Source organism: Pelodiscus sinensis, chromosome 1 (genome assembly GCF_052426305.1).
Source record: "Pelodiscus sinensis isolate ZL-2025 chromosome 1, ASM5242630v1, whole genome shotgun sequence".
Lineage (NCBI taxonomy): Eukaryota > Metazoa > Chordata > Testudines > Trionychidae > Pelodiscus > Pelodiscus sinensis.
Genome location: NC_143052.1, coordinates 245,417,210 through 245,430,866, shown reverse-complemented (window position 1 = coordinate 245,430,866; position 13,657 = coordinate 245,417,210). Strand labels below are relative to the sequence as shown.

Genomic DNA, 13,657 nt, shown 5'->3' with positions numbered 1-13,657 from the left:
TTACCTTACAAATTAAAGTTCGTTTAGAACCCTGAATGTCACTGTGAACTGTACTGGTAATCTTTAAGAAGTAGCAATAGTAACATGGTAGTAGTACTGTAAACAAACGTCAATGTGGTTATGTAAACAAAACTAAATGAGCTCAGGAGTTGTAAATGTTAATGGCTCCACTCAGTAGTCCACTACTGTACTTATACATTCCCTTACTAAGGTCATATACTTGCACTTTTCTAATCAAACTGTTCTGTTTCAAATTAGTTCACTACAAATACCTTTACTATAAAATATGGCCTTGGACACCAATTAACAGTTATGCAAAGTGTTCCCTGCCAGTTTGTCCTGAAATTGGCTACAATTCTCCTGAAGAGTAAGTGTAATATGCAACAGGGACACAGGTTTTCTTCTTCAGGGAAACAGAATGGCAGAAAGAGTCATTGGTTGTGCCTCCTCCATTCAGCTCAACGCCCAATTCTGATCTTCACTGCATGATTACATTATATCTGAATAAGATGGCATATGAACTACTATAATTAAACTGTTCACACTAGCGTCTAAATTCATGTTGCTACATTAATACTGTCTTTTTGTTAACTTTATCAGAAAGATGTAGTGCCAGTTTCCCCTTGTTAGTTTAATGAATGCAATTTCCACAGTTTAATCCAAATCTGGATGGTAGGAGCACTTTAATCCAGCCCAGGTTTTCCTCCTAGGCAGAGCCCTCACTCTTTCTCTTAGGGTCAGCAGTTTGGCTGTTACTGTGCAAGTGGTGCTTCCCCAACATGATTTGCTATGCAGTTGGGGGGCTGTAGGTGGGCCAAGCAAAACTCAAATCTTGCTAACCTCAATTTACAACTATATATAAAAGAGAACTCATGATTTTACTGGAAGGTAAACCAATCCAGGGGGCACAGCCAAACATTTTTTACATAAGGCAATTGAAGTATTCACACGGATTTATTGCCAAACCATGTAAATCCTGAAGCCAGTTCAAGCAAAACAACAGACAACTGAAAAGTCTGTCTCTGTCCTTAACTCTCCCATTTAGTGTTGTCTTGAAAAATTCTGACATTTCAGTCCACCAACCCTCTCAATTAACTTCAAAACTCTACAGATGGTGAATTTGTCTATTTTCATCTCTTCCATCCTTCAGCACTTCCTATCAAAAAAGAACATTTTCTTCTTCAAAAAATCAAGAAGCCAATAAAAAAGTAACAAAAACCTCTATGAATCGTTATCAGAAATCACCACTTCTTTTACTTAAAACGGATTATCTGTATCAAAATTATAAACACATGGAAATAAAATCTAGTGGGGTTAAGTCACCTTTTATAGGTTCAGATCCCTGAATCTATAAAACACGTAACAGTTACAGGTACACAGTCTCACACACGTTAGAAATGCCCCGGTGCAATAGCAAAGAGGATCCCTGCAGTGCCTGAATCATTAACTTTTAATCCTTGACATATTGTCTCTTCCTGGCTCACCAACTGTAGACTTTCCCTCCTGCTATGAAGAAGTCTTTAGAGCACAACTAGCACCTCTCAAAAGGAACAGCTACATGATTAAAACAAACTCTCTCTCCAATTAAGGTTTAGCTTATTTAGGATTGTTTTAGTCTTTGAGCACCCTGCATTTGCAATTCATTGAAAAAACAAACCAACCAACTGGCATTGATACTGATTCAATTGGCAGCTGCAGAAAGTTACACCTCTCTCTTGGGTAGGCTCTTAAACAAAATTTGCAAAACAATATGTAACCCTCTCACACTGGTGACTCCTGAAAAGAAAGATGTTTTCACATGCTCACTGCAGATTTATGGCAAAACGTTAGCAGGTCAAAGTAATTCAGAAGTAATATATTAATCCTTCCCAGGTTATTCTCTTTTGACTTTCAGATAGATTACCAACAGATCTTTGGCCAACTGATGTGTTCCCTCCCTTTTAGCTCAAATTTTATAACCTCTTAGGAGAACACTTCGAGAATTCCAACTGCAATTCTGCAACTATATCCAAGATATAGAACTGAGTTCACTTGTTAGGGTTCTGGGGAAGAGGAAACACTTGGACATCTAAGTGTTTCCTTGTATGTAGATAGTGTGAGGCCACTCAAGTATGATTTACTACTGGATGTTTTATTTGCAAAGCTTACAAGAACTGAAAGAGAGGGTGAGAGAGAGCGAAACCGTGCTCTACAGGGCAACAGTCCCTAGAAATACTAACAGCAGCACATTGGGACAGTGACCTACTACTCACCTTTCACAGCAGTTGCTTCTTTCAGGTTGTGGGACAGGAAGTCTATGCTGGCATAGGCGCTGGTCTCCACTCCATTGATGTCCCCATTCAGGGCATGTCTGCCTTTGGGTCGGACTCTGTCACAGTTTGACAGGCTCCCATCCACCACGTCTATGGCGATGTAGTTGAGGCCATTCTGGAAGCCAGCAGAGGTCTCCCGGCACATGGGGCTGCTGCCCTGCTCCTCCTCCAGGCCTTCGCTTTTCCTGAGGGACACGTTCTCCACCGAGGCCGAGTTGTGCCGTTTGGGGTTATGTGCAAAGGAAGGGGACACGGGGGTCACAGTGGTGGTGGAGGAGAAAGTCTCCGAGCTGTGCCGCCGGCGTCCCTGGGGATCCGCCCGGATGACCTTAGCCCCACGGTTGGGATCCGGGGGCGGGCTGGAGAGGATGAAAGCCTCCACCCCGGCCAGGGTGAGTCTCTTCACCCCGGCTGTGGGGCTGGTGACCCGGGCACTTTCTGGCTTCTGGGCGATGGGCTGGGGCGGGGTGGTGGCCATGCCGAAGGTCATCTCGGTGTAATCCCCCCCGTCGGGCGGGCTGGACAGGCAGGCCACCCCCACCACCGCCTGCAGGTAGCGCCCGTCCGGCCGGCCGCTGCTGGAGCAGGACTCCGGTGAGAGCGTCTCCAGGGAGCCCACCGAGGCCGGGCCCGCCCGCGGGCCGAAGTCGATGTTCATGTAGTCGGAGAGGGGGGAGCGCCTGCGCCCGGCGCCCGAGCCCAGCGAGGAGGCCGGGCTGTCGGCCGGCAGGGAGGGCGGCGAGTCAGCGGCTGCCGCCTCCCCGAAGTCGATGTTGATGTACTCGCCGGGGCTGTGGGGCTCGGGCGGCAGGGGGTGCTCGTGCATGCTGGGCAGCAGCGTCCGCAGGGTGTCCAGCGAGAGGCGGCTTGGCCGGACCGCCCGCGGGCCCCGCTGGCTCAGGAAGCTCTCGGTCCGGCTGGGCCGCAGCGGGGAAGGCACCGTGTGGCTGGAGGGGGCGACGGAGCGCGGCTCCTCCGGGGGCAGCCTGCCCGGGGAGCTCATGAACACGTACTGGTCGCTGTCCTTGGCCGGCTCCTGGCCGGGGCAGGAGCGGGGCAGGGAGCTGCAGGCGTAGGCGGCTCTCGGGGGGTCGCCGGCGCCCGGAGCGGAGGCGAAGAAGAAGTCAGGCGGGGTGAGCGAGGCGGCGGGCGGCCCGTGCGGGGGGTCCCGGGGGGACATGTTGATGTAGTCCCCGGCGCTCAGCCTGCCGTCCGAGCTTTCCACCGACAGCCGGGAGCCGCCCCACATCCGCATGTAGCCGCTGTCGTCCGGGGAGCTCTCCCCCGGGGAGCTGGTCTTGTAGCCGCTGCCGTTCCCCGGGGAGGAGCTGCCGCCGCCGCCGCCGCCCGCCCCAGTGCGGGGCTGCAGGATCTGCTTGGGGGCGGACACGCTGGTGGGGCTCATGGGCATGTAGTCATGGCCGCCCCGGCCCATCGCCGCGGCCACCCCGGGAGTCATGGGCATGTAGCCGTCGTCCCCGCCGCCGCCGCCGCCCCCTGCCGGCGGCCCCAGGTTGGTGCTGCTGCTGCCGGAGCTGCGGTGGGAGCCAATCTCGATGTCGCCGTAGTCCTCTGGGTAGGGTGTGTAGGTCATTTTGGGGGAGGCGGCGGGGAAGAGGCGGCCGGAGCTGCCGGCGAAGGTGGCCCGCATCAGGGTGTATTCGTCCAGGGAGGCGGAGGAGAGCTGCGGAGGGGCGGCCCGCTGGCGGCTCGGCGTGGTCAGCGAGTAAGTCCGCTTCCTGGGGCCCTTGTCCCCCGCCGAGTCCGGGCAGGGCCGGTAGCAGAGCCGGCCGCTCTGGGGCCTCTCCATGGCCATGTAGCCGTACAGGTCCGCGCCGCCCCCGGGGTCCCGCACCGGCGGGGTCTCGGCGATGGACTCGGGGGTGTTGCTGCGGTTGCTGGCGGTGGAGGAGAAGGGCCGCAGGTCGCCGCCGGGGCTCGAGCCGTATTCGTCGAAGGACATGAAGCCCGGGTCGCTGGGGGAGCCCGAGACAGAGGCGCTGCCGCTGGAGGGGCGCTGCGGCTGGTGCGGGTGGGGGGGCTCGGAGCCCAGCCCGCTGCTGGAGGAGAGGCTGATGGGGCTGGTGGCGGAGGGGGGCGAGTGGGACACGGGCATGGACATGGAGCGACTGTTCTGCAGGCCGCCCGCGGGGGGCAGCGGCCCCAGTTTCCCCCCCGACCTGCCGCCGCTGCTGAGCGTGTGCGAGCGGCTCAAGGGAGTCCGCACCGGGCCCGGGCTCATGGGGCTGCCGGCGACCGAGCCCGCTCTGCACCCATCCCCTTCGCTGGCCGTCCGCACCCGGCCCGGGGCGCCCTTGGGGCCGGCGGCGTTGGCCCCGGCCGCCAGGCTGTCCGTACGGGAGCGGCGCAGCAGGCCGGTCTGGCTGGGCGGCAGGTTGACCAGGTGGTGGTGCCGGCGGCCGGGCACGGTGATGGGGTGGGTGGAGGAGGCGCCGGGTCCAGCGGCGCCCCCGGAGGAGGAGGACGAGGAGGACTGGCTCTTGCTGCGGGGCCGGAACTCGGACAGCTCCTTCAGCGCCTTCATGGCCTCCAGGATGGTCTCGTGGATGTTTTGTGCCACCACCGAGTCGTCCGCCTGCATCCACAGCTCGCCGGGCCCGGTGGCCGCCGACCGCCCCACCTCCATGAAGAAGAAGCTGTCGGAGTGGCCGCAGCGCCGGATGTTCATCAGCTGCAGCGTGACCGAGGGCAGCTCGCAGTTGAGGCGCACGAAGCCGATGGTGCGAGCCGAGAGGCAGAGCCGGTGTACCCCGGTCAGGTTCTTACTCTGCCCCAACCCTTTGGGCTTCAGCGTCACCTGCCAGACCTCCCGGTAAGCAGCGCTGGCCGGGGCTAGCAGCCCGTAGTTGAGGTCCTCGCAGGCGCCGGCCAGGGAGGAGGCGGCGGCGCTGCAGGAGGAGAAGGGCGAGGAGAGGTGGCGGAGCGGGGAGCCTTGGCAGGCGGCTTTGCTCTCGTTGAGCAGGTCGGTGAGGGCCCGGTACCAGCCCTCCTGCTCCTGCTCGTTCTCGGCCGCCACGGCGAAGTACTCGTCCTTGGTGTAGAGGGCGATCAGGTATTTGTGCTTGGCGTCCGCCCGCTTGTTGATGTTGAGGCAGGAATCCAGCGCGATCACCCGCTTGGGAGCCCCCGACTTGTTCTTCCATTTCTTCTCGTTCTCGTAGTACTCCAGCCGGGCGCCCCCCGCCCCTGGCTGCTCCTCCCCGCTGCCGCCCGGTCCCCTGAGCACGAAGAAGCGCTTGTGCCCGTGCTTCTGCTTGCGCAGGTAGCCGCATTTCCTCACGCTCTGGTTGTTGTTGTTGTTGTTCAGGTTGGGACCAGGAGGGGAATGCAGGGGGGGCAGCAGCCCCAGCAGAGTGGGGCTCGCCATCCCCAGCCCAGAGCGTGGGGCAGAGGGGGAGCTGAGCTCTTAGCGCCCTGGGATGGAGGGCGGGGAGTTATTCCCTTGGTCCCCGGAGCTGCTGTGACCCGGGCTCCTCTCTAAAGCTCGGTGGCGATGGTGCCGTTGCCCCTTCAGTGCAGTAAGGAGCTTGCTGCTGCTGCTGCTGCTGCCGCCGCTGCTCGAGGTCCTGCTAGATCCTGGGCGCTGCTGCTCCTCTCTGGATCCTCGGAGCTGGTGGCTGCCGCCTGTCTTGGTAGCAGTTGAGCAGTAAGTAACACATTGCGCACCCAGGGCTGAACTAAAGAGCAAAACAACACGTGACCTGCTGAGTTACCGAGACGCTCACACACCGAGACCAGGGAGGGGCGGGAGAGGCCGGAGCAAAGGGGGGCGAGGCCATCAATCCACCGCCTGCTTCCTACGGCATTGGGTGTCGCGCCGGGGAAAGGATGGCGCCGCGCACCAATGGGAATGAAGGGAGGGCGCCAGGCCAAGGGAGGCGGGTTGTTATTGGGTTGTTGGCGGCTCCCACCCTCTTCTCTCCCGGGCTCCCCCTCTGTGTCTTTTCCCGCCCACGCCCTCCCTTCTACGCACGTTAGCTCCCGCCTGCCCCTTTGCCCAGACCCCCACCCCGCGGAGATACACACGGGAGCTTGCCTACAACGCCAGTCTACCGTGAAGCCCACGTAGAAACGCGAGTGGCGGAGGGGCTGCGGAGTGATCGCAGGCGCGGGACAGCCCCCTTGCCGGGAGGCAGGTGGGGGGGGGAGGTACAGTAGATTCTCGCTCAAGGCCAATTCAGTGAAGACAGATTTACATTCGAGGTGAAAAGGGAGAGGGGGATCTAGGGGCCTGAGTGCGTGACACCGCACACTGAGCCGGGCTGGTGTGTACTCCCCCGGTTCCGACAGATGTGGGGAAGCCGATCGCCAGCGGTCAAGAAAGAGGTGCAATTTTCCTCCAAAGCTAGAAGCAGCAGGATGGGCCAAAAGTGGAGAGGAGGCGGTCAGAGATAGCCATCTAGCCATATAACCAGTCATCTCCTTGCATGCCTCCCCAACTCTATCAGACCGACTGACCCACCGCCCATCAAGCCCGAACGTGGCTGATGATTATGGGCATGGGGTCACAGCCCAGAACAGTATGAAGTCCTGCCCTGGACAGACTGACCGATGCCAGGGGAATCTAGATCTTTCATGCTTTGGTAACATTTGTGTAGTTTGTCATGGCAATAAAGCTCTGTTGCCTCCTGCGTGGTTCTCCTCTGTATCCCCCAGACGACAGAAGAGTCTCCCCTCCCTCCCACTCCACACACTGAAGTTTGACGTCCTACTATGCTTCTCCAGCTCCACGCACCCTGCAAGCGTGCTTGGTCCCTCTTGTCCACAGCCTGGCACCTCCCTCTCTCCTCCGCCCTAATCCCTTCCCCGCCTTCTGGGCTTGCACGGACACACCTCTGTGCGGCTCTGCCTGCTTTCCCCGATCCCTTCTTGCGTCAACACTAGTGTGCCTGGTCCCCTCGGGGTGCCCCCTATTTACTTTCCCCTCATTCACATGACACTGGTTGTATCTCCACCCTCGCTTTCTCCCCTCAGAGAATTCAGAGCCTTCTTCGCCACCTCCCCTAGACATTCCCAATCCTTCACCTAGGTCTCTAGCCCCCTCTCCCCAATCCACACAACAGCGCCCAGATGTCCTAGGCCCCCTCCCCTTTCGTCCATTAGCTCTTGGCTCGCCCCCGTAGATCCCTACAAAAAGTAACGGAGAATCGAGGGGGGTAGCTTCTGCTAGTTTGTCATTACTCAGGGGCTTGTTTGCCTTCTCCCCACAGTTGCAGTGAAGGAAATGCCACCTGGAGAGTGAAGAACGTGGGGGGAGGGGGGAAGGCTGGTCATTTCTTAATTCAATTAATTAATTGATCGCAGCGTGTTTTGCGTGGCTGCGAATAAGGGCAACGTTCGTGTTTCCTTGCGAAACAAAGCCAGCCGCACCGAGGGATTAGCGCCCATCGAGGCAATTAAGTAATGAGTTGTGAAAGGGGAGTGGAGCAGCCTCACCCCCGCCCCTGCCCGCCGTGTTTACACTCTGGAAATGTGCCGCGGCTGGAGTGTGTGTTTGCTTTGCAGGCTGCTTGCCGTGGGGAGAAGGTGCGCGCACGAGCCGGTTTAGCCGACCCTGGCAAAGCCCCGTATCTATGGTGCGCGACTCTGGTTTCAACTCCGGCTCCGTGTTACGGGTGATGGGTTTGCGGGGGGATTCCGGCCCTAGTCGCCCCTCTTCGTGCGCAGCCCCGGCCGCTGAACGGCTTTCAATGAGAGAAGGTCCCTGCTTGTTTACGAGATTCAGAATTAGTCATCTCTGGACTTACACACGCAGCTACCAGCCACCGCCGGGAGCAATATGCCCCTGGCTTGTACGTACGGCAGGGGATGCAGGGGCGGACTTATACATCGGGGGGGGGGGGGCGGAAGGAGGTGGATTTACCATCCCCATCGCACCCCTTTTGTGGAAGGGAGTGGGAGGCGGCACAGGGAAGCTCTTGTTCTCTGGGTAGGGAACAGAAGGGGGATCAGACAAGCTCTATGATGCGGCTGTGTAGGGAGGGAGGGAGGGAGGGGGCGGGCGGGCTCGCTATACAGGGAATAGGGGGTGGAGAAAGAGTGGGAACCAGAAACCATCTGTAACGTGTGTACAGGGAGGGGGCGGCCGTGTGGGGAACAGAGTGGGAAGCAGAGACGATCTGTGATGTGCGTGTGTGGGGAGGGACCAGTGGGTGTGTAAGTGTAGTCCCCCCGCGATAGAGGAAAACAAAATCATAGCTCGTCCTGTTCGCCAACATAGAAGACATTGGGTTTGAAAAAAGGGGAAAGTTATAATAGTCTTGGGATAAAGGGAAAAGTACGTATTGAAAATCTGGGCTGTTTTTAATCACAGCTACATCTCTTTCCTTAGATCCACCCGCAAAAAATTATTTCACTTTTCTATATGCTTGGGGGGAGGCGGAGGTTTGGGGGCCAGACAAACATTCTTGGTTTGAATTTTCTGTTCTGAATGCCATCGGGACATTACTGTGTCTGTATATTATGCAGCTGAAGTCATCTGTTTTGAATGTAAAGTTGAAAAAATATAGTTTCCATAGCGCAGGGTAGAGGGCGGGCGCAAACCACGAAAACAATCCAGTGTTCCCCTCGCAGCTTGTAATCCCCTCCACCAGTCCAGACCCCTACACGTACACACACCAGAGTAAATACAGCGCAGCGTATAGTCACTGACTCCATACTCACGCCGTGCAAGAGAAAGTTAAGGCTGAGTCTCGGTCCTTTACATTCTCCTTGGTTTCGGTCATAATAACCCATTTAGAAATCAACAGCTGTACCTGGAAAGGGGGAGACCCAGCTATAAATATCAGCAGGTTCAGGTTGCAGCGGAGCTTTTTTTTTTTTTTTTTTTTTTAAGAACCCCTTCTAATCACGGAGACTGGGTATTTACATTTTAAGTATTAGCACTAAGCTACTTACCTGATTGTTTGTTTTTCACTTATATTAATACATGTTTAAACAGAAAAAGGAAGGCAACTGCTGGAGACCCGAGGAATTAACCTTCCAGGGGAGAAAGAGAGGACCTCTGAACTCTCTGCTACTGACTCACCAAATAACCATTGGCAAGAACCAATAACTTCTGTGTTTCAGCTACCTTGTTTGTAAAACGGAGATAACAATACTTACTTACTCTTACAAAATAATTTGAGAATTGGGGTTAAAAATGCTGTAGAAATGCAAGGTATTTTTAAAACTTATTTTATTGTCTATGAATTGCAGTCCTTAAGGAGGAAAGTGTCATGCAAAATCAGGAATGGTTGGTTTTCTAATCTTAATCATTATGAACCAGATTATGAAACCTTTATTCAAATTGGTACTTGTCTGAGTAACTCTTTACCAAAAAGAGGTTCACAATTTACAGCAATAAAAATTCAGAAGACTTTCTCTGAAACCTTACAGACTTTTTTCAGAAAGTTATGAAATACTAATTATTTGTAGCGTATCAATCAAATCTTTATAATTTACATTTGTAAAAGTTAATTATGAAAATACTTTTATAATGAAAATTTTATAATTAGCAACAGAGTCAATGTTTAATAAACAATTTATGTGCAACAAAAATAATAAGGAAATGTCCTTTTAGCTCATACTTCTGCATAATAAATGGCTACTTTTTATAATGTTTTATAATTCAGTTTTAGATTTCAGTAATAACTTTAATTTCTTGGTGCTGGTTGATTTGTGACACACGGAACAAATATTGGTCTTTTTCTATTTAATTATTTTTGCTTTGTGGTTTTTAACTTAGTAGGTTACCAAAAATTACCAGCAATATGTGTCTTTGACGCAAGGTATGGGAAGCATTGGTTCTAGAGTTCATGAGCTTTCAGGGAAAAATATGATCTAATTGGTACTAGCTTCAAGGAACAAGCTCTAGCAACACGCATTTCTGTTTTAAAATTACATGGATGGTCTTCACCCTTCATCTCCTTCTCTGAAAGATTCTGAGCCTTTTCTTCATGCCATACTTTACCTTTTTAGGAACACAGGAATAGCTATACTTGATCAGGCCAATGATCCATCTAGTCCAGTATCTTGTCTTTCTGACAATGGTCTGTGCCACACGCATCAAAGGGAATGAAAAAAACAGAGTAATTTCAGGAGCAACTGAAAAAAGAAAGACTAAAACACAGAGAATTGCTTCCCTGAGATTCAGTTTGGAGAATACCATGTAAGGGAGGTAGTTACATGTGCTCAGCACACAGAAGTCCAACAAACCTGAAAATAAACTGGTTGCATCTGACTAAACAGTCCCTGTCCTACTTCTTTCTGTTTCAAGATTTAGAGTGTCTCTAGACTACAGAGTTTTGTCGACAAAAGTGGACTTTTGTCAACAAAACTATACCTGCGTCTACACTACCGCTGACTTCTGTCGACATAATGTCGACAGAACTCAGCAGTTTTGTTGACGCTGGTAAACCTCATTTTACGAGGCATAACAACTTTTGTCGACAGAGTTCCGGGTTGTGTCTAGACTACAGGGTTTTGTCGACAAAGCAGCTTGCTTTGTCGACAACGGAATGTAGTCTAGACACTCTTTGTCGACAGAAGCTTTGTCGACAGTATCTGTCGACAAAAATTCTGTTGACAAAAGCCTGTAGTCTAGACATACCCTTAGTCTTTCCAAGGGACAGATGTTACTGGATATTCCATACCAGTGGTCTCCAAACGCTTTAACCACAAGATCACTTTTTCAATTTAAGTGCAATGTAACATCTACCTCAAACCCAAATATCTTGGCACCACATCCTTCCTGCCCCTTCTCTGAGGCCCTGCCCCTGCCCTACCCCTTCTCTGAGGCTTCATCCTGCTCACTCCATCCCCTTTCCTTCCCCCATCCTCACTCACTTGCACCAGGCTGGGTTAGGAGGTTGAAGTGCAGGCTCTGGTCTTGGGCCAAGGGGTTTGTAGTGTGGGGGGGCTCAGGGCTTAGCCCAGGGTGTGGATTGGAGTCCAGCACGGGTTTCAGGGTGCAAGCTCTGGGTAGGCATTTGGGTGTAGGGGGATTCACATCTGGGGCAGGAGGTTAGGTGTAGGAGAGGGGTTCAGGACTGGGAGAGAGGTTGAGGAAGCAGGCTCTGGTTGGGCATCATTTAACTGAGTCAGCTTCCAGGTGGTGGAGCAGTGGGGTTAAGGCAGGCTTACTCCTGTCCAGGCCCTGCACCACTCCTGAAAGCAACTGACACATTCAGTAATGGCTCCATGGTGCCATGTGCTGCCCCTCATCTACAGGTACTGAGCCCACAGCTTCTACTGGCCACAGTTCCCCATTACTGGTCAATGGAGGCTGCAGGAGTGAGTTCTGCAGGCAAGGACAGCATGTGAAGACCCCCTCCTCTGCCTTTCTCAGGGTCTGCAGGAACATGCCAGCCACTTCCAGCAGCCGCAGTTACAACAGGGATAATTACTCCACTCATGACAGGATAGGCATTTTAGAACTCACTACTCAAAGAATTAAATGTAAGTGTAAGAGCAAAGTGAAAATTATGAAATGCACAGACTAGTCAAAAGCCGTTCTTGTTTGGAAAACCATGGGGGAGGGGTTCTCACCCCTCACACACGGTGGGTGTGTCTAGACTGGCAAGTTTTTCCTCAAAATCGTCTGCTTTTGCGGAAAAACTTGCCAGCTGTCTACACTGGCCTCTTGAATTTCCGCAAGAACACTGACGATCTCATGTAAGATCGTCAGTGTTCTTGCGGAAATACTGTGCTGCTTCCGTTCGGGCAAAAGCCCTCTTGCACAAATCATTTGCTGTTTTGCGCAAAAAAGCCCTGATGGCTAAAATGGCGATCGGGGCTTTTTTGCGCAAAACCGCGTCTAGATTGGCACGGACGCTTTTCCGCAAAAAATGCTTTTGCAGAAAAGCGTCCATGCCAATCTAGATGCTCTTTTCCGAAAATGCTTTTAACAGAAAACTTTTCCATTAAAAGCATTTCCGGAAAATCATGCCAGTGTAGACGTAGCCACACTGTGTATGGGCCTGTATCCCTTTCCTAAGGGTTTGCTAATGTTCTGGTAGCTTTTTTTTTTTTTTTTTTTTTTTTTTTACTGCTACTGCACATTGAACAGATGTTTTCAAAGAACTATCCACAATGACTCCTTTGAAGTAGGAATAAGAGATCCTCCGGAATAGGGCTGTATTCCTGAGGATCGGGCCAGTCTAGACGCTTTTTTCCGGCTTTTCCCCAAGCTGGAAAAAAGCGGCGGACATCTTTATTTAAATCCCTCGGGGGATATTTAAATCCCCCTCGGATTTCCCTGTTCTGAAGTTGAAAATTAGCATGCCCCTTTCGGAAAAGGGGCCAGTGTAGACGTAGCCACTGAGTTACCGAGATGCTCACTAGCATTAGCAGGACCAACGGTAGGGCAGGAGTCCTAAGGAGAAGGGCCTGGGAGCTGGGCATCCGGCAGGGAATCACTAACCTCCCCAATCCAGCAAACTCCCTGGTCCAGAACAGCTCAGGTCCCGAGGGTACCAGACCAGGGAAGTCCAAACTGTAACAGTATAATTATACAGTAGTTAAAATACTAAAGCATATGTAATCCACAAATGTAGTGGGTGTGGTGTACCTGTAAAAAGCCAATTGTCTTTTAGCTCATGGCTTTAGCCCCTAAGGTCACAGATGTCCTCCAACCTGCCCACACCTGCAGATGACAATATGAAGACATGTGTACACTACAGATCTTTGGCTGGTGTTGCTGTGCTGCCAGGATCACTTGGTGGAAAGGCAGTATAAGGCAGAAGGAAGAGCTCTGCTGGCGTAGTTACCTGACCTCTGATCTACAGTAGAACTCTGCCTTGATTAGTGTTTCACCAGAATGTGGCTTGTAGGTTTTCAGGCCCTAAGTAAATGTGACTATTTAAATATTACCCAAGAGTCACAGCTAGGTTATTGCAAACACTTTCTGAACATTGGATGCACGTACACATCAAATTTGAATCCCACTAGGTCTTATTTTAAAATCCCCATGTATTTAAAGATAAAGACTAATGTTTGCAAGGCATGTTGGCTTGGCTGTGGCCCTCACACTGTTGCCAGTATTGTAAAGTTGATGACAGCTAAGCAAGGAAAAAAAGGCAGCAAATTATTATGTGCATCAGTGATATTCACCCATATTATCAAAATGTCTACACTGCACAGTTTTTCTGGAAAATGGTTGTTTTGCTGGAATAACTACACTTATGTTCACACTGCTATTGCGTTCTTTCGACAGAACGAGGGTTTTTTTGACACCGGTAAACTGCTTTCTATGAGGAAGAAGCCCTTTTCCAAAAAAGCTTTTTTGGAAAAAGGTGTATGTAGATGTGGAAGAGAGCAGTTTTTTTGAAAGAAGAGGCCTCCAG

At 52.3% G+C, this 13,657-nt stretch overlaps 1 protein-coding gene and 1 long non-coding RNA gene across 3 annotated transcripts in view; one reads left to right on the top strand and one right to left on the bottom strand.

Moving 5' to 3' along the window:
• The window catches only part of IRS2 (insulin receptor substrate 2), a 35,799-nt gene extending 30,099 nt beyond the window's left edge, over positions 1-5,700 (bottom strand). For both annotated transcript variants that reach the window (XM_075918593.2, XM_006121843.5), the window contains exon 1: positions 2,253-5,700. In XM_075918593.2, coding sequence (XP_075774708.1) covers positions 2,253-5,700 — 3,448 coding nt within the window. The remainder of the gene's footprint in view (positions 1-2,252) is intronic.
• Positions 3,902-11,934, top strand: LOC149525730 (uncharacterized). Its single transcript, XR_016348428.1, has 3 exons — positions 3,902-4,038; positions 4,921-7,909; positions 9,274-11,934. It is a non-coding gene; the product is annotated as an uncharacterized LOC149525730 (long non-coding RNA).
• Positions 11,935-13,657: the final 1,723 nt, after the last annotated feature.